This window comes from Mesitornis unicolor, unplaced genomic scaffold, assembly GCF_000695765.1.
Source record: "Mesitornis unicolor isolate BGI_N332 unplaced genomic scaffold, ASM69576v1 scaffold7249, whole genome shotgun sequence".
NCBI classification, from domain to species: Eukaryota; Metazoa; Chordata; class Aves; order Mesitornithiformes; family Mesitornithidae; genus Mesitornis; species Mesitornis unicolor.
The window spans coordinates 208,809-235,179 of NW_010209220.1; the positions used below are offsets into that span (position 1 = coordinate 208,809).

Genomic DNA, 26,371 nt, shown 5'->3' on the forward strand with positions numbered 1-26,371 from the left:
AACAATAATCTCATTTAATGGAATTTTCTGAGATTTCAAAAATATTTTTGTTCTGCAACAAAACAGAGACAAGTCTTTCCAGAAATATTCATGAAATGGAGGAAGATTATAAATAACAGAAGATTTGGGATTTGACCCAACTTTGAAGATAGATTTTTCTGTTTCCAGTGAATATCCTGGTCACATAGTTGTTTAGCACTATGTATGTTCACTATCTGTGTCTCAGAAGAAAAATTCTTGTTTGATTTTTCAATGTTTTCTGTCATGTAAACCACAATATTTCTGTTGAGATTTTTTTTCATGGAAAAGACACTTTTTTGTGCGACCCTTGGATTCATCCATCTCCCTCTTAGGAATGCCTCCTTTCATGTCAAAGATGACAGTTCTGATTTAATTCCCAGAACACACAAGGAATGTTTTAATGAGTGACATGAATGATACTGTATCTGATCTAATAACTGTCTGATCTAATAAGTCCAATAGGAGATCACCACCAGTACTAATTGAAATTAAGTCTTCTGTCTTTGGTGAAAGCACTGAAGGTCGCTGCTTGCAATCTGCCAGGCCATGAGAGAAGTCTTGCCTGTGGTCTGAGTTACTACCATTTGCTTGAGTTCATGTGCATCCTAATGCAGGGCTGTATTTTTATTCTAATACTCAGTAATGCAGGCAGTTGCTGTTGAAGCAGAGAGATATTGGATTATTGCTTCCTGAAATGAGTGATTTCTGGCAGATAGTGTGAGAGGAGACCATTTATCCGTAGTTGGAGTTATGGAGCAGCCTATACGGAGCAGCCTACACTTTACACCTAATTTAGATGCCATCTGTAACTACATTTTAGACTCCTAACTGAGCACTAAACTTAGTATGGTCTTATATGGAAATTATTACAAGTGCCATAACAGTTGTAGTTTACTATACTTTAATACGTGTATTTTCTGCAGCATATTTTCAGCATGTAACCACAATCAGCTGAGAATCATATATGTTAAATACATATTTTGTTCATCCAGCTGTGTGTGCTGGGTTAAAGATTTAACTTTTTTAGTTATTAGCAAGGTATCTATTTTTCTAAGTAGCTAGATGAGAATATTGCTATTCTATATATCATTCTGAAATCTCTTATGTCAGCAGCTAGATGAATAAGACTGCCACTGAATGTCGGGTCTTAGAACCGTAATTTAACTTGTAATATTAAGCTGCAGAATACACACTGTTTAGCCAGTAATTTGCTAAAATCTTGGATCAACAATGATGGAAAAAAATACTACACGCTGCTGTTTAACAGAACAAATTCCTCATGTACTTACACAAGACATCAGATTGATTAAAAGACACAATACAATATAGTTCAGTGGTAAGAATAAATGAGCCACGGCAGAAGTTTTATTCTTTTGCCAAACCTATCCTTTTCAACAAGTCTTCTTTTGCAAGTGGAAGCTGAGGACACATTGAGTCATTGTTTATGGGCCAAAGACAATAGATGCATCTAAATGAGTAAACCAAAACTCAGGCAACAGCACCCTAAGTATGGTTGGAGGCAGACTTTTTACAGACAAGTTTAGCTCCTTCGTAATTTTGTGTTTTATTCAATATCCTCATTAACACTTCTCAAGGAAAATAGTACAGGCTCTTCTCTGGGTTTGATCCAAAGGCAATACGAGTCAGTGAGAGTTTTCTCACAAAAAATACTACAGTGAGTGAGTCAGTGAGAGTTTTCTCACTGACTGGAGCTGTCTGGAGCAGGTTCTTTCTCTATTTTTCAGTGTAATTAATTTTGGACTTCTTAGTTTATAATCTAAAATCAGGGATTGGTTTAATTTCTCTGTCCATCTAATTTACTATACCTGGTGCTGCATGGCAGAACTATAGACTGCCGAAATAATTTTGTACTGGCAGAAAAAACACTGTAGAAAAGCAGGGATGACAGAAACTTCAGGAGGGTTTCTAGTCCATCCCTCAACCCTAAGCTTAGGCTAATAACACAGGTGTCTTTCCCAACAGCTTTTTATTTATCCTGCTCTTAAGGATCTTCAGCAGTGTGGATTTCACAGTCTATTCCAGTGCCTAGTGTTTCCTACTGTACACATCTTACTAATACTAGCCTGAAACTGTCTTTCTGAATGCAAACCCACTGTTTTTTTCTCTAGAGAAGCTAAAAACACATTACTCCCTTCTTCTAGCAGCATCCTTTAAATATTGGATTGGCCAAAAAGTAATGGTGTCTCTTTTCTGGGTAAATTAAAGGCAAATTTTTTCATGGGAAACAAAAACTATATTAAACGATATATTGTGCATTTTGTTCAATTACCTTTTGCCATCTTTCAGGCAACTTCATTATTCCATACTTAAAACAATTCTTATATTCTTTGGCAAAAAAACAGTTCCATGAATGATTTTATATCCTCATCAGCAGTGAAGGTTTTACCATTCAAGGCATTTTGTAAAGAACAAAACAAATGGTGGTCTGATGGTGCCAGGTCTGGTGAATATGGTGGATGTGGTAACACATCTCAGCCAAGCTGCAAAAATTTTTGGTGACTGACCAGACCTGTATGTGGCCTAGCATTATCATGGAGAAACACACCTTTGCAATTCACCAATTCTGGACGCTTCTTTTTGATGGTATCACTTAATTTATCCACTTGATGACAGTATAGATCAGAATTAATGGCTTGGTTCCTTGGAAGCAGTGCAAAATACACAATAACTGTGAAATCCTACTAGTCTGACAACGTAACCTTCCTTTAGTGTAGTAGTGTCACTTCAACTTTTGAAGTGCTTTGAGCTGGTTCATCATGCTTGCTCCACAATCCTTTTCATATTTCATTGTTGTAGGTGATCCATTTGCCTGTTATCGTACATTTCAAAAATGGATCGTTTTCTTCATGTTTCAAGAGAGATTCACTGATGTCAACACGCTTAGTGAGATTAATTTCTTTGAGCTCATGTGGTACCCAAATATCGAGCTTTCTAATGTATCCAAGTTGTTTCTCCCAACCTTAATGATTCTGAAATGGTTTTCAACATTCAATTTCTATATGTTAAGATTATCAATAATCTCTCATGTCAGTAAGCGCCAATTGGAATTGATCAATGCCTTTATTTTGTCATTATCAACTTCAGTTGGCCTTCCTGAGTGTGATGCATCTTTAACATTAAAATTGCCAGACTGAAATTTAACAAACCAATTCTGACACTGCTGTAGTTTTAAGGCATCTTCACCATACACATCATATAACCTTTTATAAGCTTGCAAAGTGTTTTTTTTTCATTTTCTGAAGTAATACAGCAAAATACAACAAAAATGTTCCTTTTGATTTTCCATTTTGAAATCAACGCCATATAAATGTTAATGAACTTGTGCACTTTCTTTTTCTAAACAAGCATGAAGTGTCAACTGTCAAGTTGCATAATAAATTTGCCATTTAAAATTAGTTAGTTACTAATGTTCATCTATTTAAAAAAAAAAAAGAATTACTTTTTGGACAACCCAATAGTCAAAGACTTCCACCCCTTTCTAAATGTCTTCCATTGACAGTCCTTGCACAGCAGTTTCAGGAGCTCTGATCATCCCCCCTGCTCACCCACCTTTGCGGTGCAGCACCAGAGATGTGACAAGGTCCTCCATCTGAGGCCTTGCTTGCTAGGGGCTAGAGCAGAAAGAGCATTTCATATGTCTCACATGCCACAATCCTGTTTATGCATGCCAGCATGGTGTTTTCACAGCCGCAGGACATTTTAGACTCTTACTCAGTTTGCAGTTGTCTTCTGTGCAGCTGCTATCACACCAGATGTTTCCCATTATTCATTTATGCAGCTGATTATTCCCACGTATAGATCCCCATGCATTTGTCTTACTGATTTGCCTCCCCTCCCTTTTTTTCTTTTTTTTTTTCTTCTTTTCCAGACCATTTCTCCATCATCATTTTCAATTTTGACTCAAGCGTCCTCCAACTTCCTTGCAGTCCCTCCCCACCTGACATCATTTGTGAAGTCAGTGTGCACATCTAACTCCCTTGGTCAAGTCATGAGTGTAATACTGACTGGTACCAGATCCAACACAGACCACGAAGGAAACTCAGTAAGTAAATGCTTCCATTTTGATAATTACTCTCCAAGTACAATTTTCAGGTAGCATTTACCCATTTGCTTAGCTTTTCCCTTAATTTTCTTGTGAAAAAGTCATATAAAGCAGTGTTAAAAGCTTCAAGTCTAAAATATATGTTATAAACTGCTGCTTCTCCGCCTCTGAGGCCCTGGTGGCATAGGAAGGAAATTAGATTGGTTTAACATTATCTGTTCTTGACAGATCCTTGTTGACTGTTACTCATCTCCCTGTTCTCAGTTATGAGCTTTCAAATGGTCTTTTGTTCCCATATTTTTTTCATTTACCAAATTTAGGCTGATTGGTCCTACAATTCCTTTCTTTCTTTTTTTTTCTTTTAAACAAAGGCAATACATTTGTCTTTTCAATTCTTCTTAATTAGAGTTCTCCACAAGTTTTCAGCACTAATGGTTTTCAGGACTAACAGCTCTAAAATGACTTCATTAAATGTTCTGAGATGAGGGACAGCTAGCTGGAAAACATTCAACCTGGACAAATACTTCTGTCTATCTAATGTTGAGATAGTATTTTCCTGATGGTTATATTAGTTCTATAACCATCTGCTCACCATTGCCCTTTTTAGTGAAGGCTGATACAAGAAGCATTTGGCCTTCTTGACTTTATCCTTGGTTTACACTCTCCTTGGGGGTCCACTCCACTGAGTAGTGGACCAGCTTTTTTAATACATCTTCCACTCACTGACAAAGTAACAACTGTGTAGCCTGTTGTCAAAAAAAACCAGATACAGTCATTTATGGTCGTGAGGTTCCTCTAGCAGCAGTTGTGCTCAAAGGCACTTGTGAATGATGAACCTGAGGAAGACTGAATATCTGTTACTCTGCCAGGACTTTCAGGTCATATCTGATGGAGTCTTCTAATGGTCATGCTGGGTAATGTTCTCTTTAGAATATTTATTCATTTCCCATTTCCTCCCTAAAATATTTTTTTTCTACTACTGTCTCATTAAAATAACTTGTTTAGTTTTGCTTCATTCAAATAGAGCTGGAGCAGGAGTTGCATATGATTTCAGCACCTTCTTCCTAGACTGCTCATGTCTATTTCCAACTACACTTGGTTGGGACAGAAAATGTTGCAGATTTCAAAGCCAAGAATGTGCAGTGCTGTGACATAATGGCTTATTTGCAGATTTTTCTCTTATTCAGCATTTTTGATCTCTAGACTCCCACTAAGTTTTATGGTTGGATGTGCCAGATTTTTGGCCATCAGTTTAGTAGCACTCTGTCAATTGGATTGTTTTCTGTTGCTTATGTGGGTTTGTCAAATTTGCTTTTAGAATGGGCTGTAAACGAGCCAGATTTATTTCACACTTGCCCTTTTGAAGCTCCTTGTTGTCACTATTTAGATACTTTTGGAAGCATGTCTATTAAAAAGAGCTATTTACTATGCCTCTGCTTTTCACGTTTTTTAAGTGTTTTTCCAATTTCATGGTTATTTTCCATGGGCTCGGTGGTACTTTCCACACTGGTTTATGTAATAACGCTTCAAACAATTCACAGGGTTTTTTTTTCACTGAATTTACCCCCTAAACATATTTAGTTAGCTCCTGGCGACTGCAAACAATAGTCAGCATTGCTGTTCCAAAGTGAGCATAACTCTGTTGTGTTTTTGACTGTCTTTTGGCAGCATGTCCCTTGGTGGAGTTTTCTGGGTCAGCTTCTGTGAGGTTAGTAAGTTAGCTGTGATCTTTGAAAGGATGTTTAGAAATGCCCAAAGAAACATGAATATTTGGGGCTGCTCCCTCTAAAACTGTATTTGTTGTAGCACATAATTCTTACTAACTCAGTCCTAGCAAACATTCTGTATCTCATTCTTTCAGAAAATGAGGAAATTAAGTTTTGGTCCAAAAGCAGCACTGCTTGTTTTTGTCAAGGTTTAATCAGAACATGGTGCTAAGCACTCATTTAAAGAGTGCACAAGAGCATGGCTTGAGAAATACACAGTGTACAAAGCACGAGGGGGTAGTTTCCAGATACACTGTAGCTTTGAGAAAAGCCTGTGCAGTGTCACAGATGGCTGTGTTTCCACAATGCTACTGCTAATACTGTCAAAGTATTACGTGGGAAGCAATAGCTGGAGCAGAGAGGTCGTCTCCTGCTTGTGTCCCCCTCTGGACCTACTGACGTCCCATTGTGGCACTTAATGATTCCCTGCTGAATGTCTGGTGCTTTTTCTTTTCAAGGATGACTAGTGGTTTGATGTATCGTAATATGTAAAAGCTCAGCTGGAGACATCTTGCTGCGTACTATGGTTTCAAGAAGTTCCTTGCACCCCTTGTCAGAAAGCATGAACTCTTGAAGGCGTCTCAGAGAAACTGGGTTCTAAAGTATGTTAACTTCCTTAAATTAAATGAGGCTATGAGGAACCAGATGTTATAATAATTCAGTCACCTCAGTCTATTCATGATAACAGTTATTATGTGTAAGACTTGCCGATGCATTATGATCTCTTTTTTAAGAGGATTTCGCAGGGAGAAATAAAAAAAATATTTAAGAAAAAAGGAAGGGAATCTATAGCTATGTGGGCACATATTTTTCTTTTATTTTTTTTTAGGTTTGCTCTTGATGGTGTTCTTGTACTACAGTATGGCCTATTAAAGATTTATTAGGTAACTGTGTGGTACTCAGCAAGCAAAATGTTGTCCACTCTGATTTAAGAAATAGAAAATACATTTGCTACATAATTAAAAAAAAACAAAACCCACAACCAACAAACAAACAAAAAACAACCAAACAAAAAAAACAACAGCAGAAAACAAATGTCCACTCTGAACCTGTCAGGGAAATGGAGGGCAGTGCTACCACATTTTTAAAGTAAATTTGTTTTCAAGTCAGCTTCATGGTCAATTTAGTAGGATACAACAGCAAGGTAGGTAGTTACCAAACCATTTTAGTCACTGAGATTTTCATGTGTGTGAATTGCGTAGGCTTGAGCCTTTAATGAGTGAATCAGTTCAGAATGGATATTCTCCTTGGCTGTCAATAGAGGATTCTTCCAATCTAAATTACTCTATGATTCTGTGATTATATTTGTCTTTGCTATGGACCAAATTTCAGAAATACTCTGTCATCCTTACTACCATGCTCATGAATATTAAGAAGTCATTGCCTTGCAGAATCAGAGCTTCTCAGTGGACTCTCTCCTAAGTCAGAATTTTAATTAGCTTGTTTCAATCATTTCAGTGGCCTGACGTAATTGTACTGTGTTGAAGAACATCTCTTTAAAAATAAACCTGCACTGCCATTTGCATGAAGTCATCTTTTCCTGTATTATCTTATGTCACTTCTAACCTAGATAACAAACCCCTAAGGGCAGTGGTCATGTCTGTATTCTTTTGTAAATCACTGTGCACACCTGTGCTTTTCTGTAGAAACTTGTTAAATAATAACATCTTTTAAAGGGTTCACAGAATTATGAGTAGTTGTAAGCACTAGACTCCTATACCTGGGCATGCAAGAGTGTCTGAGGGTGGATGTCTATGAGTGCAAATGTCCGTATATGTTGCAGATGAAATTTCAGCTCTTGCTTCAGCATTTCTTGAGGCAGTTTAGTTAAATCATGAATGTTACCTCAGTATATCATGCAGAGCCTATTATAGTGGACCAGTACCACTTTGCCATAATTACTGAATCACAGATATACTAAGTAATACCAGCTGGAACTGGTGTTAGACATAAATCTGTTTATGCAAGAGGTAGTCCTTGCCTGAAGAAGCCGTGTCTTTCAGCTAGAGAGGGCAACAGTAGAGAGTTACTATTACCTGTTTTTCAGAGGGGCAAAAGGAGATTAAGGCATTTATCCATACATCAGAAGGACCTGTAAGAGAACAAACTGTCCTCTTGTTGGATTCTCTTTATGGGGAGGCCACAGAGGAATTTAGCTGTAGGCTTCAACTCTGTTTTCATGGAGGATGTCCATGCAGCTGCATGGTGGGAGAGGAGAGCTTCATGAAAGCAGCAGCAGCTTCTGGGACTGGGACTTTTCTGTTCTGCTCTTCCACATACTGTTCTAGCATGGTACTGAACTGGTCATCTACTGACAGAGCCAAAGGGATTTGGACACAGCAATGGTCAGCATCACCATGCTTGCCAGAGAAGTACATGGCACTTAGAATCCACTCCTAACATTCTGCATTCACAGTTCCTCACATGCCATACATGCATAGCATTAGATACACATCCTTCCTTTACTTTTAATGTGAAAAAATAACTAATTTAAGTGTCTTGCCAGAAGTTTTGCTGAGGTTGCATTTTCTTCTGTTTCAGAGAGATGCTAAATGTTTTCACACCACCATTTGAAGTTGATAACATTTTTTGACTACTAGTAAGGCATGTGCAACTTTAAGCAGGATCTTAAAAGCTGGCTTCTTCTATTTGTCAGCATGGACTTTTTTCTCATACTCACTTCTTACGTTAGCCAACACAATTGTTTTATATATATATTTATTAATCTAGAAGCCCCCTTATGGAACCACATACGAAGCAAGAGCAGTAGCAAGTAAGCCTAGCCCAACACATTTTGCAGGTGTGTGGTACAGTTTTCAGGTTAAAAGTCAGTGTTTACAGTATACAAAATGAATTACATCTATAGGGCAAGAGCTAGGCACTTAGAGCTAAAACTGCAAAGGGATGTTGGCTCTAAAGCCTGTCTTTTACATGTTCTTCCACCTAGTATTTTCCATTTGGGTGGGATAGGAATCTAGCCTTACCAAGCACTAAGAAATTTAAACACCAAAAACGCAAGACTTTCAGAAGCTATCAAGCTGCATGGGAAAGCCCTAAAACCAGGAGTAGAAAATGCAAAGAAAAGAGGAGTCTAAACTTATCCCATCAGAGAGTTAAGCCAGATTTCCCAGCACAGTGAGCCTTTCCAACTATGCTGGCAGCAGTCATCTGTGTGTAATTGCTGAGGGTATATGGTGGTTTTAGAAAAGGAGATCCCACCCTTAAAATATTCCACTATCAGTCCATTATCCTGTTTTATATTCTGACTGGAGAAAAAAAAGGATTTCATTACATTAAGAGCCAGAAGATGACTTTGTTGGTTTCACTGATCAGGATAAAGGCATTCTACTGAACATAATATAACTTCTTCTAGTATATTTTTCTAGTTTTTTTTCAGAGTATCACTTAACTTGATTCTATCAAATACAGAATTAGGATGATTTTATATAAAATAAAGTACTAATTCTACTTAGTCATTACATTTGTAAAACAAGGTTTACGAAGAGCAGCAGTATCTTTTATTAAACTGAATTGCATACACTAGGCATCTACTTGTTCTTGTGGGATTTACCAAACAAATATTTATTTAAATTATTTGTCAGATTTCCACTCTAAATCCAGAGAAATATCATAAAATGGTATAACCGTCTGTCACACTGTAACCTTCACTGCAAGAGAAATACAAGAAAAGCATTATGTCAAATAGCTATGGAATAATGACATCTGCAAATGCCTTGATTTACACACTCTTTTGTGGTAATAGCAATGAATATGGAGGAAGTGCTGCTCATCCCCAGAAACAGTGACAGCCAGGCTGGGGACTCTGAAAAGCATTTCAGACTACTAGTCATGGAGAAACAGCTCCTGTGTGCCTGGGATAGCACTTTCCAGGCACAGAAATTGTTATGCTTTCATCTTGTTCAGTGACTCTGCTCTTCCAGGTGGCTTCAAGAGACTCTTCAAAACTGTATAGACATAGACAAAAGACTATTTCCCATGCTTGACAAAAAAGGAAAATAATTTGTATCAGATAGCGTGCAAGAATGTTGCCCTTTTTCTGTAAAATTCTGCATAGGGACACAGCAGAGAGGTTCTCATTGCATTTGCTGGAATTTGTTGTTAGATCATCTCATGGAGGGTAATTCTGTGTATTGTTCATTAAGATTGTCCTACAGATCTATTGCTCACATAAATTCCTGGCGTCATTTCTGATGCCTGACAGGACACCGTAGAAGACCAATGCAATATGTCAAATTTCATAAGCAAAGCTGTAATGTAAGCACTATCTCTGGTGACTCACCACTCATCCTTTAGGTGTGAGGGCTTTAATGTGTTTTTCTAGAGCATTCTTGGCAAGGTAGGGTTTGACAGGTGAGATGCGGTGAGTCTTGATGTGGCTGTTTAGGGTGTTACCACTCCCTTGATGTCTCCCACGGCAGCAGAAGGACCATACGTCATTAGCTTTAGCTGACAGTCCAGCCCAAACCAGCCATTCCTTGGTAGCTGCAGTGGAGAGAGGCTGGGCTTGCAGATTGTCAGTGTGAGCCTGTATTCTGCTCTGCTAATTTCACTGCAGAGATTGCATCTTCCAGGCATAGGCTAAGAGCTGGGCAATAACCCCATAAGTCACTGGCATCCTCTGTCAGAGCTCAGATTTTGTGGAAAGCAAATGAGAAAGTTCTGGCGAAAGGGCTGGGTTGAAAGTAGCTTTCTAATTTGCTTAAATATTTTCCAAATGCTCTTACACTGCCTGTGTGGCTGCATTCCCATTTCTGATCCATTTGACTTGCCTGACAACCTTTCTGGGGGGAAAGCTAGGTTCAGGTCTGCCCTTCTTGGTGTTTAAAGGGTCTTTGCCTGGTAGTCAAGTTTGTAACCCCAGTGAACAAGACACAGCACAAATCACACATATGAAAGAGATTTAAAAGAGTAAAGAGCTCAGAGGGTTTTGGATAAATACACAAAGTTTAGATTCTGGTCCAAACCTCTCTGGTTTGCAAAATGAGTCTGGAAGCATCACAAAAGCAAAGTCTTTTTTTTTCAGCTCTGGAGTTTCTGGTCCTGACCAGGAGTAGGGAAGTGACAAGATTCACATAAACAAGGAAGAATTATATGAATCTTCCCAGGACTCATGAAAGATACTGAATCAGTGTTTAATCTGAACCTTCCTAGCTAACCCTATCAACCAGGGTATTTTATCTAGTAGACTAGTGGCTGTTATTTATTATCTGTGTTGTACTAAGCTTGTGTTTTACTAGGTAGTGAGCAAGCTTACCCTAAAATGCTGATCCACACCTGCAGGAGTTTGACAAATGGCTGGATGATAGTCATGTGAGTTCAGCTGTTACAAGGATCAGAAAATTTCTAGCCCACACAGAGCTTTCATTATTTTTAAGTGCAATACTCTAGAAATGAAGGATGAATTTTAAACAAAGTTCAAAAGCAAAATCCATAGACTTTTAAGGTACTCCAGCTTCAAACCAGTATCCAGGTTTTGTGACCAAGAAAACAGGGACAATTTCCCTTCTGCAGTATAAATACAGGAGTATTTAAATACATAGATTGGTGTTAACACCAGTCTTCAAGATGCTGCTTATGTAAAAGTACGTCTAGAAGACACTAGCAAGTGTTCAGTGCAAATCCACCACTAAAACGAGATGTGGGTCTCATTAAATAATCTTTTCAGCCCCCTGCTTTGTAGCAACCCATTTCCAGAGCTGAACTTTGAAGCTGACCCCTGTCTTTGTGATGGGCCAAACCAAAAGCCAGATCTGAACACCACTGAACTCTGGGAAAGTTCAAATCTATCGTTTGTGGTTCAGGTTGAGCTCTAATTAAAATAGACGAGTTAGAAAGGCAAATGTCCTAAAACCAAACCAAAACAAATGTTTCACGTGAAAAGTCTTGGATTAGGCTATATGGTATCAAGTAGTGTTTTTGTTTTTTACATGATGTAATGTTCCACTGTCTAACACAAACTGATAGCATACGCATGCTGCTATATGAGATATTCCATGCAGACACTAAATTTAACTTTGAGCAGGACACAATATTCACAGAAATACTTCAAATCCATCAGCAGTCTTACTGCCACTCAGATTTGAGGGTAGCCTGCCACCTTTTCCAACTTTCCTTGCCCATCCTTGCACAGTAGTCCAGGGTCTTTTAAAAATCAGTGTCTTGCCTTCTCTGAGTGAAGCTTATGCTTCATTATGTCAGCAGTATGTGGAATATTGCCACTAATCCCTGAAAACAAACAAGAAAGTGGTGCTGCAGAAACTTTGGTTGTGTAACAGGGCAGGGAAATCCCAGCTAACCCCTCCTGCTATGAGCTTCTGTTTATACTGTAGTTAATACTACAGTGTCTGTAATAAAGCAACATGGTTGATCAATGGACAAGGGAAAAGCAAACAAAAGGCAAGGGAACTTGGTTTCAGCATTACTGAACTGCCAAAGTGAAAGAAAATGGGAGACAGCAAAGAGAAAAAGAAAGGGAAGGAGGGAAAACCTGTTCAAGCCCCGTCGCTGGTGTCAAGATGTCACTGTGCACCAGTAGCTAGAAAAAGAGGGTCTTGGACAGGAAGATTTACTCCAAGAATCACAGCACACATATAGTGAGCATACTGTAAGTAGTCAGCAGTTACTCTTCCTTTGGGCTTTATTCTCTCTTTTTAATGTTACGTGTGAGTACTGAACATGTACGTATTTCCTCTTTGTGAAATTTGAGTTTAGGATTTTTGTGGACAACTGCCTAAAGTTTCCAAACTTCCTTCTTATGCGAACTAAGCTAATAATCTTACCAGGCCTATTTTACTGAGATTTTTCAGTATGGTCTTTTTTCAGTCCTGGACTCACTTTCTAGAACAAATCCCTCCATAACATTTCAGGTTTTACTTCGTGTTTGGATAAGAAGACCTTAACAGCAACCATTTTTGTTTCAGGATCCCAGAGTACTTCACAAATGTTTAAGTGAAGCTTAGTCCTCATTAATTAAGCCTTTCAACTCCCCTCTGAAATAAGTCATCTTTAGTCTCCAGACACCGAGATATGAAGTGACTTGCCCAAGGTCACAAGAAAAGTATACGGCACAGCTAGGAAGGGAATCCAAGTCCATTATCTCCTGGTCCATGCTTTAACCATAAAATTATAGCTCCCACATTGGACTAGGAGCCACGGGGTATGTGAAGAATGATAGGAAGGGAAAAGAGATCTACTCATATCCTACATATGAAAATGCGTAGCATTTTCAACTGCAAATCTAGTTGAAATAATCACATGCTTTTGTAACATTGTGAGCTTCTTGAGGTAACGCCTTCCTCTCAGCTTGGACAAAGAGAACGAAACAATTATTTTATCCATTCAGAATTACTACTTCTCGGATTAAAGAATATGCAAATATTTTCACTCTTTGCTCAAAGAAAATTTCCAGTTCAGATATTTCTTTACTCATCAAGTTTTAATTAAAAGAACAGCCTTTCTAATTAATCATTCTCTGGTATTATATTAAATTCTATTTATGGCATCCTTTAAAACATAACAAAACAATAGAAAGCAGTGAAAGATATTTATGCAAAGGAATGTCAGACACAGTATTTTCTTCTGCATAAATTTTGTAATGTTCATGAAAAAGAATTGCCAGGAATCTACATATTACTTTAGAATTTTTTTTAAAGCAAGGAGTAGAATGGGAAAAGAGATCTACTCATATCCTACATATGAAAATGCATAGCATTTTCAACTGCAAATCTAGTTGAAATAATCACATGCTTTTGTAACGTAAGAAATATGGCAGAAAATATACACCTATCAACATCTGCTAATCTTTCTCTGAGTATGGAGTACCACAAGTGCTTAGGAATGAGAAGCGGTTAGAGAATAAAAAAACACTTCACTGTTTAGGAAAGTTCACCACCTTTGCTATTCAGTTAATAAAATATCCCATGTGTTTTTGCCTGGGATACTGGCATTGGCTGTTTTCCAAAATATTGACTTAGACATCAAGACTATCCTTCAGAAATGCCGACCTCAAACTTCTCCCAGCTACTGACCATTAGTAGCCAGAACTGGCCCAACTTAATGAAAGGGCAATGCACAGATGCTCTGTGCTGACCACTTCTAGTTTTGGACCCTGCTCATTGCCAGTCACTGTTACTGATTTTTCCTGCTCCCATCCCATCTCTTTTTCTTTCCTTCTCCCTTTACATGCATTCACAGATCTGCTACGCTCTTTCCCACTTCCTCATGTCCCTAGCCAGGCAGTTGAAAGGCTTCCATCGTGAAGATTGAAAACATACTCCATATTAAATGTAACAGAATAATATGACCGGCAGGTCCATGTTTCAAACACATTCAATTTATATCACGGCTGAGAATAAACAGCAGGGGAAGCAACTTGATGGGTTTCTGAAGGCTGTGGCTATCCTTTCTTGTGGAACATGTCTCTGTGACTTGCTAAATAGGTGCACCATCTGGTGGCAATTTTGGACTCCCACTTGTTCTTAAATTTCCAAACAGCAGTGGTGGAGTTATGCTTGTGGTTGCAGCATATATTATTTTGCCAGTATCTGTCTGAAAGTCATCAGCTAAGACAACTTTTGCAGGTAGTACTGGTGAATGAGTACCAAGAATAGCTAGAACTCTAAACGAAGATCAAGTTTCCATGTCTGCATGTGGGACAAGCAAGTATGACTTTATAAGAGCACCACATGCTCTCCTGAGAAACATACATGGAGAGAAGGAAAAAATTCATAGACAAACCAAAATTAGATATTAAAAAGCTTGATACCTAATTAGGGAGTCTAAACTCCCAGGACAGCCAACAGAGACCTCCAGACAGCCATGAAGTCAAAATAAGGCCCAAATCATCCTCTGGAAGTGCTTCTTTCTCTTCTTTGACCATACAAGGAATACTGGCTGACTAGGTTCCTATCTTAGACATCTCGTGCAAATGCCTGGAGCTATGTGGTATGAAACCAGGCCAAAGGAAAGAAGTGAGGAAGGGGCTCCCCATTTTTCTGCCTCTGTTGTCTGAAGCCTTTTAGTTCAGCAACAGAGACAGAAACCACTGCTACATCTTGTGCCATTCCTTTCAGAAACTGCAAGGCTACATCAGCCCTATCAGATGGGATGTTATATGGAGACCTATTCTGAACAGAATGAGTGGAGGCTGAGTCAGACAGAAAACAAGTTTCCATGTTGTCATGAAGAAATGAGTGAACAGGTATAAATAAATCTTGATCCATGAGTAAACTTTGTTCATTTTAGCAACTTGACTAGAACTTTCCAGTCTACAGCAACTTAGTCCATGTCTGTTGAGCTTCTACCTAGATATAGAAATGTCTTCCCCCAGTGCACCAGTGAACTTTCTGGGGTGAGAGCAGACCTACTGAAGACTCCTCAGCCATCCAAGCCCACATTTTACACTGACAGTGGTTAAGTCTTAGGAATCATCTTTCTTTCACAGTCCCAGAAATTGGTGGTTGAACCTCTGAAGCAGGGACAGCATTATAGATTGCAACTGACTACACTTGTGGCTAAAAGTTTTCTCCTAGATTCACTTAAATACTAAGGCTAAATCTAATCAAAACTGGATAGGCGTAATGGTTTTTACTAGCTGAAGGACCCACTGGCAGCTTGATCTTGTATTCTGTGAGACAGCAGGGCATGCATTTAAAGTGAAACACTTTCAAACCCTCTTTTATTTTAATAGGTCTTAAAATGGAGGGTTTAAAGTTAAGCACATATTGGGACTGAAGCAGAAGGACTGAAGTTCTTGGCCAGGTTGAATCCTGAGAAAACAGCTACCTTAGCACTACTGTGCTAGATTCATTTTTTCAAGCTTTCAAATAGTAGAAGATATAGTCCTATTTCTTGTCACTTTATTTCTTTCATTTTAATTTAACTGTTTTATCAGTAACAATAATATTATACTTCACAATTTTGGCCATACCATATATCAATAAGAAATAAACTACAGTCGCATGTAATTTAATCCAATGCTAAAAAGTTGTGCACAATATCCAGGAAGGGAACTTTGTCAATTAGAAAATAAGGTATTTGTCAGACATCGTATTTTGGAATATGCCAGCCACTTTATTAGAAAAAGAAATTGCTTGTGACTAAAGTCAAGATAGCAAACTGCATGGATCAGCAACTTAAGCCTGAATGCTAAAACATTTGTTTGCAAACCAAAATGTACAGATAAAAAATTGTTGTGTTTTTGGTAATATTTGTAAATGCCTGTCTGTGCATTCAAGCTTTTGAATTTAGAAACAGATGGTTTACCAAACAGAGCGGATCCCAAAGAGCCCAGGGAGAAAAGGATGGATGCTGCTACATATGTAACTCTGAAGTCTAATGTTATGTTTAGCCTGTCCTGCTTGATGTAGAGGTTGAACTAGATGACCAAACCTATCATCTGTAATTCTAGGGAGGAGATTTTGACAACATAGTTAACCGCAGTAGTAAAGCTCAAGGAATCTCCAGAGTCATTAGAACCCCAAGTTACTACAGGATCGCATACCAGCGGGTTAGCTGCCGTCCCACACTACCTGTCCACTTACGTAAAGAATTTTCCTTGCAGTAGCAAGATTTGGCAGCATCTGCCTGTTTGCAAAGTTGCTCTGTACTTAAAAAATAAAAAGTTGCATAACTGATTTCCATTTAACTAATTAGGTTTTAGCTAAGTCTCTGCTATGAAATTCAGCTCCAATTTGAACTTCTGCTCATACTGAGAAGCCAGGAGCCTTTTTAGTGGCTGTAAAATCCTGGCACTGGTGAAAGTGGTGGCAAAATTTCTACTGACTGCAATAAGACCAGAATTTGTGCGTCATTTTGGATTAAGCTCAGCACCACTTTATTTAACTTTAAATGTTATTTGCCTTCTTGTTTTAAGTGTGCATTACCTTGTGCATTGACCAAAAGGACTGGGACACTGGAACTAAGTGAGTCAGCATGCTATGGATCATTTATAGCTAGCAATTTTATTACAAACTGACATGAAAAAAATGACATTAAAGGAAAATTAATGTTCCAAGTGAGGAACTTGGAAGTAAGGAAATGCCAAAGTTAATGTTGCTATGCAAATTTCACCCTGTTGTGTCCAATTTTGGTACAGTATTCAATTAAATAATAGCCTAGAATTTGCATACTATCTTTTCCACAGGACCTCTAACTCACTCATCTCAAGGCAGACCAGAAAAGTAACATTGAAAATTTTATCCTGAGTAGCTAAAGATGAAGTTAAAAGCAAGAGAAAAGGAGGATTTCTGTTCTGGCCAGTTGAGAGAGAAGATTATCAGAGTTACAGGTCATTCAGGTCATCACAGACTCTGCCTGTAGGGCCACATCATACATAACAGTGCCCTTTCTCACTACAGCTAATTACATATTTATTAAGATGATTGCAACATGTCAAAAACCATGAGTACATGCCCCTCTCCAAAAAAAATGTTTGTTTTTCCACATCAACACTTAAATGGAGCTATTTCATTTAATAAAAAACAACTCTTATTTAGTTTGAAACCATTGAAACAAAGTATTAAACTGCATCCCCATGTCAGTCCACTATGTTTTTGAGAGCATGATGGTTTGGTTTTTTTTCTAACCCAAGGTTTAAGGTCAGAGGGAGGCAGTGTATACTTGGTGTCTCATATCAAGCTGTGCAGTGTGTTCTGGAAGCACATGGCTTAGAATACGTACAGAAGTATGTGAGAGCAGAGCTCATGAGATACAGAGGTTTGATTCTTCCCAGTTACAGTTCCCTGCATCAAGTTACATCAATGCACTTTACTATTTTAAAATTAAATGCAAGAACAAACCAAAATGGAGCTGTTCAGAGGCAGGTGTATCAGCATATTTTAGTTTGAAAACGTCCACAGAAAAATATACATTCCAAGAAAATCTTCATTTTTATATATAAAAAATGGAATGAAACAGAAGTTTAAACATTTGTCACTTCCCTCAGAATGGAAATTCCAGATTTCATTCATGTCAACAGCTATCATTTCTTATCCAGCTGCAAGCCACGCAGTTCATGAAATAATTGTATTAACGTATTAGTGTTATGTTTAAATTAAGGGCGTCTGCCTTTTAAAGCAAGCCTGATGCCAAAGAAGTAAATATTTAAGTGGCAACAAAAACATTTTAATTTAAGAGAACTTATACTTTTCTTCAAACTCATGACCCTTGAGGGAAAAGAAAACACAATTGAGCCACATTTGAACTAGACAGTAGTATCTTACAAAAAAAACTAGGGACTAGAGAGTACAATTGGTAAATACAAAAATTTGTCTATTCATGGTTGGAAATTATTATATGCTACAGATTATATATCCTAGAAATTTCTTTTATAGGGTGACAGAAAAATGAGATAGACATGATAATATTAATGTAGCAAAGCAACTTTTTTTCTAGTAAAGTCAAAATTTATTACTGTCAACTCATAATTTACAAATGGTACCATCCATTCACATATATCTTTTCATCTGTGATTTGCAATGTGTTTTGAAAACATTAATTATGTCTCATCAGATCATTATGAGGCTCTGGCAGCTAAAGAAAATTTTAAAGCACAGAGAAATTATCACCCACAAATTTTCGAATTGATTCACTAAGCTAGAAATCCTCCATCCTCTCAAAATAGGATGTCTCTTTAATATGACTGTACTTCCTTAGAATAGAAAGATATGTTTATTTTTCTAAAAACCTCCAAGTGACAGAACCTTACTAAAATGAAGAAAAGTCTGAACCTGCAGCTCTCACAATAGGCTGTCTCATCAGTTAAAATAATACGAATTCTTAGCACAGTAGTTGTTTCATAACTTTTTAACCAATCCTTCCCAACCTCAGCTGCTGCCAGCTGGGAAGTTTATTTTCTTATTCTGGTTTGGGTTACTGACTTGCTTTGCTACTTGTGATAGTAAAAATCTTATACACCCTTCTACAGTCAGAAAGTATGAACACTTTGAATCAACTCCTTAATTTTCTCCAAAGATGACAATGCAAACTAAAATAGCACTCTCACTTACTTTACTTTGTAACTACTAGATTATCACAGGTTATTTTGCACTTTTTAGCTTTTCATCAAAATGAATTGCTCTGGAAAAACTGTCCTTGTCAGGCAGCTTGCATCCCCTATAATACTTACCTTACAGGCTGTAGGGTAACTGATAAAAGTCTGCGGGTCTTTAGGGGGCATAGTCCTGCTCTGTTCCAGCATGGACTTGCTACCTTTGTAAGGCAACCTGTGGGATAGTCACTGACATAACTGAAATCCTTCTGCAGTAATATATATCTAATAAGCTAGAACAAATATACTGAATATCCCTAAAGTTAAGGATATTTTTGTTTCTACTTCCAGCAACAACATGTCACTTGTGTGTGCTTGAGACATTTTAAGAGAAGGCTTTCCAATGAGTGTTTGCAGTGTGACAAATCTTTTCTGCAAAATTAGCACACTGAGGGAAGTCTCAGATTTGGGGTTTTTTTTCCTCTTTATCAGCTGCCTTTCCTTGCCTGCCTGTCAGTTACCCAGTTGGTATGGGTGGTGGTTGACTATGCCTGTATTGTTTTTTGGATTTTTTTTCAATTCAACCTAATAATGAGGAAAACATCTCTCTAAACAACCAAGAATTATACAGCCATTGTGCTTCTATTGAAAGCTATCCTTGCATAAGCCACAGCTTGTTAAGTTTGCCATGGTATTTATAGCATCTACTAGTTTAACTAAATCACACTTGAAAATGCAATGGCTCCGCATGACAGTTTGTGAAATGGAGATCAGCAGTCACTCCATGGTAGCCACGTAAATAAGAAACACCTGGTTTGTATTGGTCCTACACAGTCTCCTAAAAGTCGCAGACCGTCTTGGTACAGATTTAAGTTGATGGAAGGCATCCTGTGCATCTCTCTCCTAGCATCCCAGGCAGCCTTCTGCACCAGGAGTTGAAAGCTGAAGCTAATACCCCGAGGAGCCACCTCTCGCACTGAAACATTTTTTTTTACCGTATCCTAGCATCAACTCAGGCAACCAGTTCAAACTACTGAAAACACGTATCTGATTTGTTGCTTGAGCACTCAAAGGACATTGTTATCTGGGACCATGCTATATGACAACAACAAAAGAACCCAGATTTTATTCCACATTTGGTCCAAAAGCCACTGTGCAATTGAGGTTCACAATAACTGACAAATGCCTAAACCAATCATAGCACCTACTGCTATGACAAAGATAATTACTGCCTTTCCGTTGGTGAAGTGTGTACCCTGCTCTGTATCATATTTAAAATAATCTAATTCCAACTCATTTTCCCCTTCCAAATTGTTTCCAGCTGTACAATTCTTTTCTTTCTCCCATATTGTTTTTATTGGATATAATGCAAGTCCGTAAAGTTAGATTTTCCCATAATAAATACACAGATGTTAGAATAATAAACATAGAGTCAACCTGATATGTGAATATTGCTAAGCATTAATAAATATATAACTAACAACATAAATCGATTAAAAAATTGGAAAATGAGAACATAAAGTAACAGAGAAAGAAATGGCAAGAGGAAAGAAATGCAAAAAGTGAGATAGAAATGTACTTACTTTAGGGAAACTATCTGGATTCATTTATGGTTCCCTTTATTGATTTGCTGATAGCACTAAAGCACAAGAATGGTTGTAAAGCATTCCTAAGAATGCCGCCTGTCTTCATGCGCTGGAAGTTTTCTGCTCATACTGAAAGTCAAGCTTTCCAAGTTGGCCAACTCATACCACACTAAACACTACCGTGCTACATTAATGTATCTGCTTGAACACAAATTTCCATTTTTGGAGAATAATGAGCCTCTCTACTCCTCCCATTTTTGGTAGGAAGTTTTTATGAACATTTGGCATCTCGGTTAAACCACCATCATAGCCCAGAATAAAAATTGCTATATTCATATGTGAGTCTGAATCCAAATTTAATTAAGCCTATATATGGCCTGAAACAAGAATAATTTACTGACTGACACCCCCTCAGCATGCGTGATAAGATGTCAACCATTTATCCATGATGCCATCACTTACATATCTTTCATGCCCAATCCCCATGTTTTTTCAGGCCTGCAGCTAAAACACTGAGATCCAGTGTGGGCTTAGTTACCTGTTTCCAGTACAAATATAGAAAGAATAACTTTATTAGTATCTTTCCTTCAGAGGATGATCACCTCCCTTTCTTACTCTTCTGTTTGAAATTATGCTGTTGTCTTAAGGGTTTATGTGTGTGTGTGTACGAGTGCATGCTCGTATATAACCGTGACATTCAACTTTCTTTTGTGATTGTGTTTCTCCAAACAACCTGTAAAGTCTTCTTCACCTGTGAGTTAATAAAGTCCATGCACAGATTTTGTTAGTCTTTAAAACTGTAGTTTTCTCTCCCATCCCTCCCCCTTTTTGCCTGGAGAGTGGATCAGAAGTTGAGCAAATGTGTGGCTACAGGAAGCTTCTTAAGATGTACTCCTAAACCTCCCACAGCAAACAGGGCTTGAACCTCACTGCATCCTTTCAACTCACCAGAAAACTACAGATCAAAACAAAATGTCAGAGATTTTTTTTAAAACTTCAGAACTTCCTTGCTTTTTGGCTGCTTGTTAATTTTTCCTTGTTAGGTGTCCAGTTCAATGACCTGCCAAATTGTGGTATCAATGACACAGCCAAATGAATACTAATGAATTATGATCATTTTCCACATCATGAGTCTGACAAAGGAGACAACTGCAGATTACTTTTGATATCTTGGTAGTTATGTTTTTCGAAACAGCACGTTTTTTCCCTGGATTTAGGATTAGTAAGAGCAGTCTGTTTACAAGCACTTGAATTTGGAGAATTCCTGCAGAAATGGTCAATGTACAAATAATTAGCCAGAATAATCAACTGTCAAAGAACAACGGTAGATTTCACTTCCCTTATTCATTCCTACTCCATACTTCAGAGGCTGCACTATTGACTTTGTAGCGTGTAATTTGCTTCCACCTGTTATTAATGATCTGTAACTTTTAGAGGTACCTACAAGACAGATAGCTCCAACCATCATTTGGGGGAATAGAGACCAGTCCCTAGTGCTAGAGCACTTTTGTATCAATAACCTGATAGGACCAGATGCTTTACTTTTCCAGGTCTTTGCCTTCAAAAAGTTAGGACAACTATCTTTTAACTATTGTTATCAATAATAACAATTGATATATTATTAACCAGTTATTTTTTAGTCCAATTTTTAAAGAGGTAACCTTTAAAGAGGTAATTTTTTTAAAGAGGTTCACAGCAAGACGAATGAGTGGAAAATGCAAAAGATGACTTTGTGGGAAGCTGGCATGAAAACCAGAGATGAGAGCAGGAAGGTGACAAATGCATTTACTGGGACAGGATGAGTAAAGTGAGAGTAGTCTCTGGTGATGGCATGACTATGGAAAAGTTCCCAGCTATAAATATAGCTAAAAGAGCTATGCACAATGCTTGGCTAATTCATCCCATGCCACATCCTTCGTTCATGGTATTAATTTGAACCTGTCTGTCAATTTTTATCTTTGGCTGCTATACCTTTTTCAAACCAACATGAATGCTTCATGCCTAACATAATTTCTACAGTTGTTATTCTGTCCTCTGAACTAATTTGATTTTTTTAATACAGAGCCCCACGTATTATACAGATGGTACAGTCCTCATTCACTGAAGTACCTCTTTGAAAAAATAGTTCAGGACCAATCCAGCTTAGCTGATTTACTGGGGATTTTCCTGGCACAGTAGGATCCTTAGAAGTCATGAGGATGGACATTTGCTCCTTCTGGCTGCTGCTTGGTTGTGGCAGGAAGACATGCATGGTTGGAGCACAAGTGCACCCAAGAGGTGGTCCTGACGACAGATGCACAGTTATTGGAGAAACCTCATGTTGGGTGCGTCTGGGGGTTATCTCTGAATTTGAGGGGGAGGAGTATTGCATCAGAATATGGATTAGAATAACCCTAAATCTGCACTTGTCAGGGCTTGTGGTAGAGTCTTGGCCTAGTGGCTAAAGAGTAGGTCTTCTTTTTCCCATACAGATAGAGAGCAATTAATAACATGCTGTCATATCTTACTTGCCCTCTCCTCTCTATAACCTGAATAATTTTCCCTGATTGTTCATATTCCTAACTGATTCTGGGGAAAAGCTAGACGAGCTTTCCTTTGGGGTGAAATACTTTAGACCTTTTTAGTTTAAATCCTTTCTTGAGTCTGTTCAGGCGGCACCAAACGTCTGGTTTAGTGTTTCTGTATGTGTCAGACATGGATGTGTTTTTTTACACATGTGGTTATTTATGCTTACATGTGTTTTGTACCTTTAAAGTACTTTTCTTTTTTTAACTTTGTCCTTTTTTTACTTCTTTCCCCTCACTAGTGTAATAACACCACTTCCTAAACCTTGTCCCTTTCCTAGATACTGACCACATCGTCTCTGGGTGCTACTCCACTAATAAAACAAAAAAAGGAATGCGTATTATGGGATCCTTTATAGACCTGCATGGAACTCATCTGGCTCAGCTGGCAGGGGTCATGTAAACCTTCTCCATCCGCTACAGTTTGTGTGGTTCCACACCCAACAAATGTCAAAGCAGAATTCAACTGCAACTGCCAAGTTTTGTCCGTGTTTGGGTTAAGCCATAAAAGAACCCACCAAATTCCACATCAGTAATTTCAGAGTTTCAAGAAACCACCCAAGTTCGGTGAGGAGGTCAAAAATCTGGTGAACATTTTGGCAAATATGGCCAGAACAGTGGCTCAAGAAAACCCTGTCTTTTTCAGACTTTGTGTAGTCTGACCAACTTGATAGCTGGTCTATCCTGATGCTGAACAATTTTTTTGTTTCCTGTAGCCCATATTCTGTATAGAAACATTCAGAATGAAAGTACAGGCACAATGTGTAGTCCTTCTTAGGCATGTGGACTGTACTCACTTGCAAAGTTTCTGAGGATGAAAGGAGTCTCTCAGTGATGAAGAGGATTTATACTTATGAGTACAAGGATGGAGCTGATCAGGTATCACAAGATTCCTAGCTTGAAGAGGAAAGCAGAAGAGGTGAAAGCCTTTTCACCTGGAAGCTTAGTGATGACACAGACTCTGGTACAGCCCTCCAAAGTCTCTCTCCAAGGTCATAAGTGATCACACAGAAGTTAAAAGGACTTACTTGTCTAAAGGCATGTCTGAAAGTTTTGGCAGGTCAAGTCGACATAGTATGAAGAAATGCAATGGTAGCATGCTTGTCAGTTCAATATTTTCTGGCAGCAACATAATTGTGGACATCAGCTTAAGACAAAAAGCATAAGACCAACCAAGGAGGACCAGACCTGTGCTTCTAATAGTCAAGATAAGTGACTAGATGTTTTTCTGGTTCATTTAAAGTTCAAGGTAAAAGTCAAATGTTAGCGTATTTTCTGTATTTGGTGTCTTAAGGATGTTTAATGCCTCCCACTTACACTCTTTTTAGGGAAAAAGGTTAGGCAAGAGGTATTATCTAAACAGAATCAGAAATGTCTTAGGACAAATGTGGGAAGAGACACTGATGAGATGATTCCTCACCACCAGCTTTTCATCATCAAAACCAAATTCTACCAAACTTTTTTCTGAAGTTCAAAAAGTTCGGACTTTTTTTTGCCATTATTTTGCTTTACTGGGTCTTTTTATTATTAGTTTTAGCTCTCTCCAATTCTGCAATTTGGTGTGGAGTAATGCTCACAGAATATGACAGATTCTCTGCAGGTATAAATCCATTCCCTTCATGCCAATAGATTTATTCAATTACAATACCTTACAGCTGGGCCACTGTGCCCCTAAAAATCCCAGACTCGGCCAGACTCTCAGACTTGCACATTCTTTGAAAAAATATTCAGTTCCATCATTGACTTAAGCATATCTCAGCTTTTGGTGTCGATTTCACAAAGGTGTTGGAAAAAAAACAACAACCCATAGCCTTGATCTCTGGTAACAACCAAAGCACTATGTAAGTAATATCCTCTTTCACAGGTGAGATTAAATGCTATGCCTTTTTTCACACAGTTTTGATGAAATATTTTGTCTGACCACATCCAGTTGCGTCAGAGGCACAAAAGTCACTCAAACCATTGAATTCAAGAAAGATGTGTCATCAAAAGGAGAACTGGACGTAAGAACAGACTACAACCCCACTTGCAAGCTGAATGGCCCTTGTGAGAGCTACACACCACAAAATGTCCCAGCACTGAGCAGCAGACAGCATGGAGGATGGTAAGTTGGCAGCTCTTGGAGAAGAGAGGGAAGGTTAGGAATAGGGTGAGGATATTCAGCTGGGTGATGAGGCAACCAATGATCGCAGTGCTGGAAAAATTTTTTCACAATCTTCCCTATGAAATCATATCAAACATAGGGTAAATGTGATCAGCTTAACTTCTGCCAGCTGACAGTCTTTCAGGCCAAAGTCCTGTATTATTTTCTTTGAATAGGTTTCCTGTCTCAAATCACTTGCAGCAATTTCTTTACAATACGATAGCAACACTGAAATGGATATGTATGTATACACTGTACTTCCGTCAGTTAATTGGGACTCTCGCATTAAGTTTTTGGGAAGTCTGCAGAGTTTTTTTGGAGCTGATTTTAGTTCCCTTTTGATTAGTCATAATATGCACCATGTTTATCATGGCTAACTTCTAACAAGATGATAATTGGAAATATTTTTTCATAGGGTGTGATGACTGTGTCCTTGGAAGCCTATGTGGGCATCTCAGTCATTGCTGGGTATGAAGTTCCACAGATTATGGATGACTTTATCTAGAGATCACTAGGCATTTCCCATCTCTTCCCAGTTACTTTTCAGCAGGTGCAAACATGCAGACCACAGTTCTGGGAGCATCACTGTGCAACTTCAGCAGGCAAATTACAGAGACATATAAAACTTTGCAGGACCACAGTAAGAAAGCTAAAAGAAAAACAGCCCCAACATATCACTTCAGCACCATATTTGAGACACCCTTACCTACTCGAAGCTCTTGTCCAAAGACTGTTTTCTCTCCCAAAGCAGAGCAGTTCCACCTCCCGTACCGAAACTGGTACTGGCACTCATTGATTCCCATTTGTGCCCCTTCCCCGATCACAATGATGGCATCAGGGCGGCTCTGGCAGATCGCTCGCTGCCGAGGGGCCAGGCCTGGGATTTTGTTGCAGATGATATTAGCTCCTAAAGCCACCACAGATGACAAAGCTCTGAAGAAGGAAAAAAAAAAAAGCAGAAAGACACATTATAAATCAAAATTTAGGCCATTAATGGTTTTTGCCATGGGCTGCCATGTGGCACATAAGGTGCTGGGCAAAAGGGGAAAGGTGGGAAGTTGGGTTCCTATAATTATGCAGACTTATCCCAATCTCACTTGTCTGGCTGGTTGGAAGGTTGGAAATCTTGCAATAATTCCTGATCTGATTAGTGCCAGAAACAACAAACAAGTGGAATTTGGGCAGTTTTGCTTCCAGTCCTACACAGAGCCATCAGCTG

At 38.4% G+C, this 26,371-nt stretch overlaps 1 protein-coding gene across 1 annotated transcript in view; it reads right to left on the reverse strand.

Moving 5' to 3' along the window:
• Positions 1-26,131, reverse strand: part of WNT7B (wingless-type MMTV integration site family, member 7B) — a 41,328-nt gene extending 15,197 nt beyond the window's left edge. Inside the window, exon 1 of the mRNA XM_010192809.1 lies at positions 25,859-26,131. Coding sequence (XP_010191111.1) covers positions 25,859-25,955 — 97 coding nt within the window. The 5' untranslated portion in view covers positions 25,956-26,131. The remainder of the gene's footprint in view (positions 1-25,858) is intronic.
• Positions 26,132-26,371: the final 240 nt, after the last annotated feature.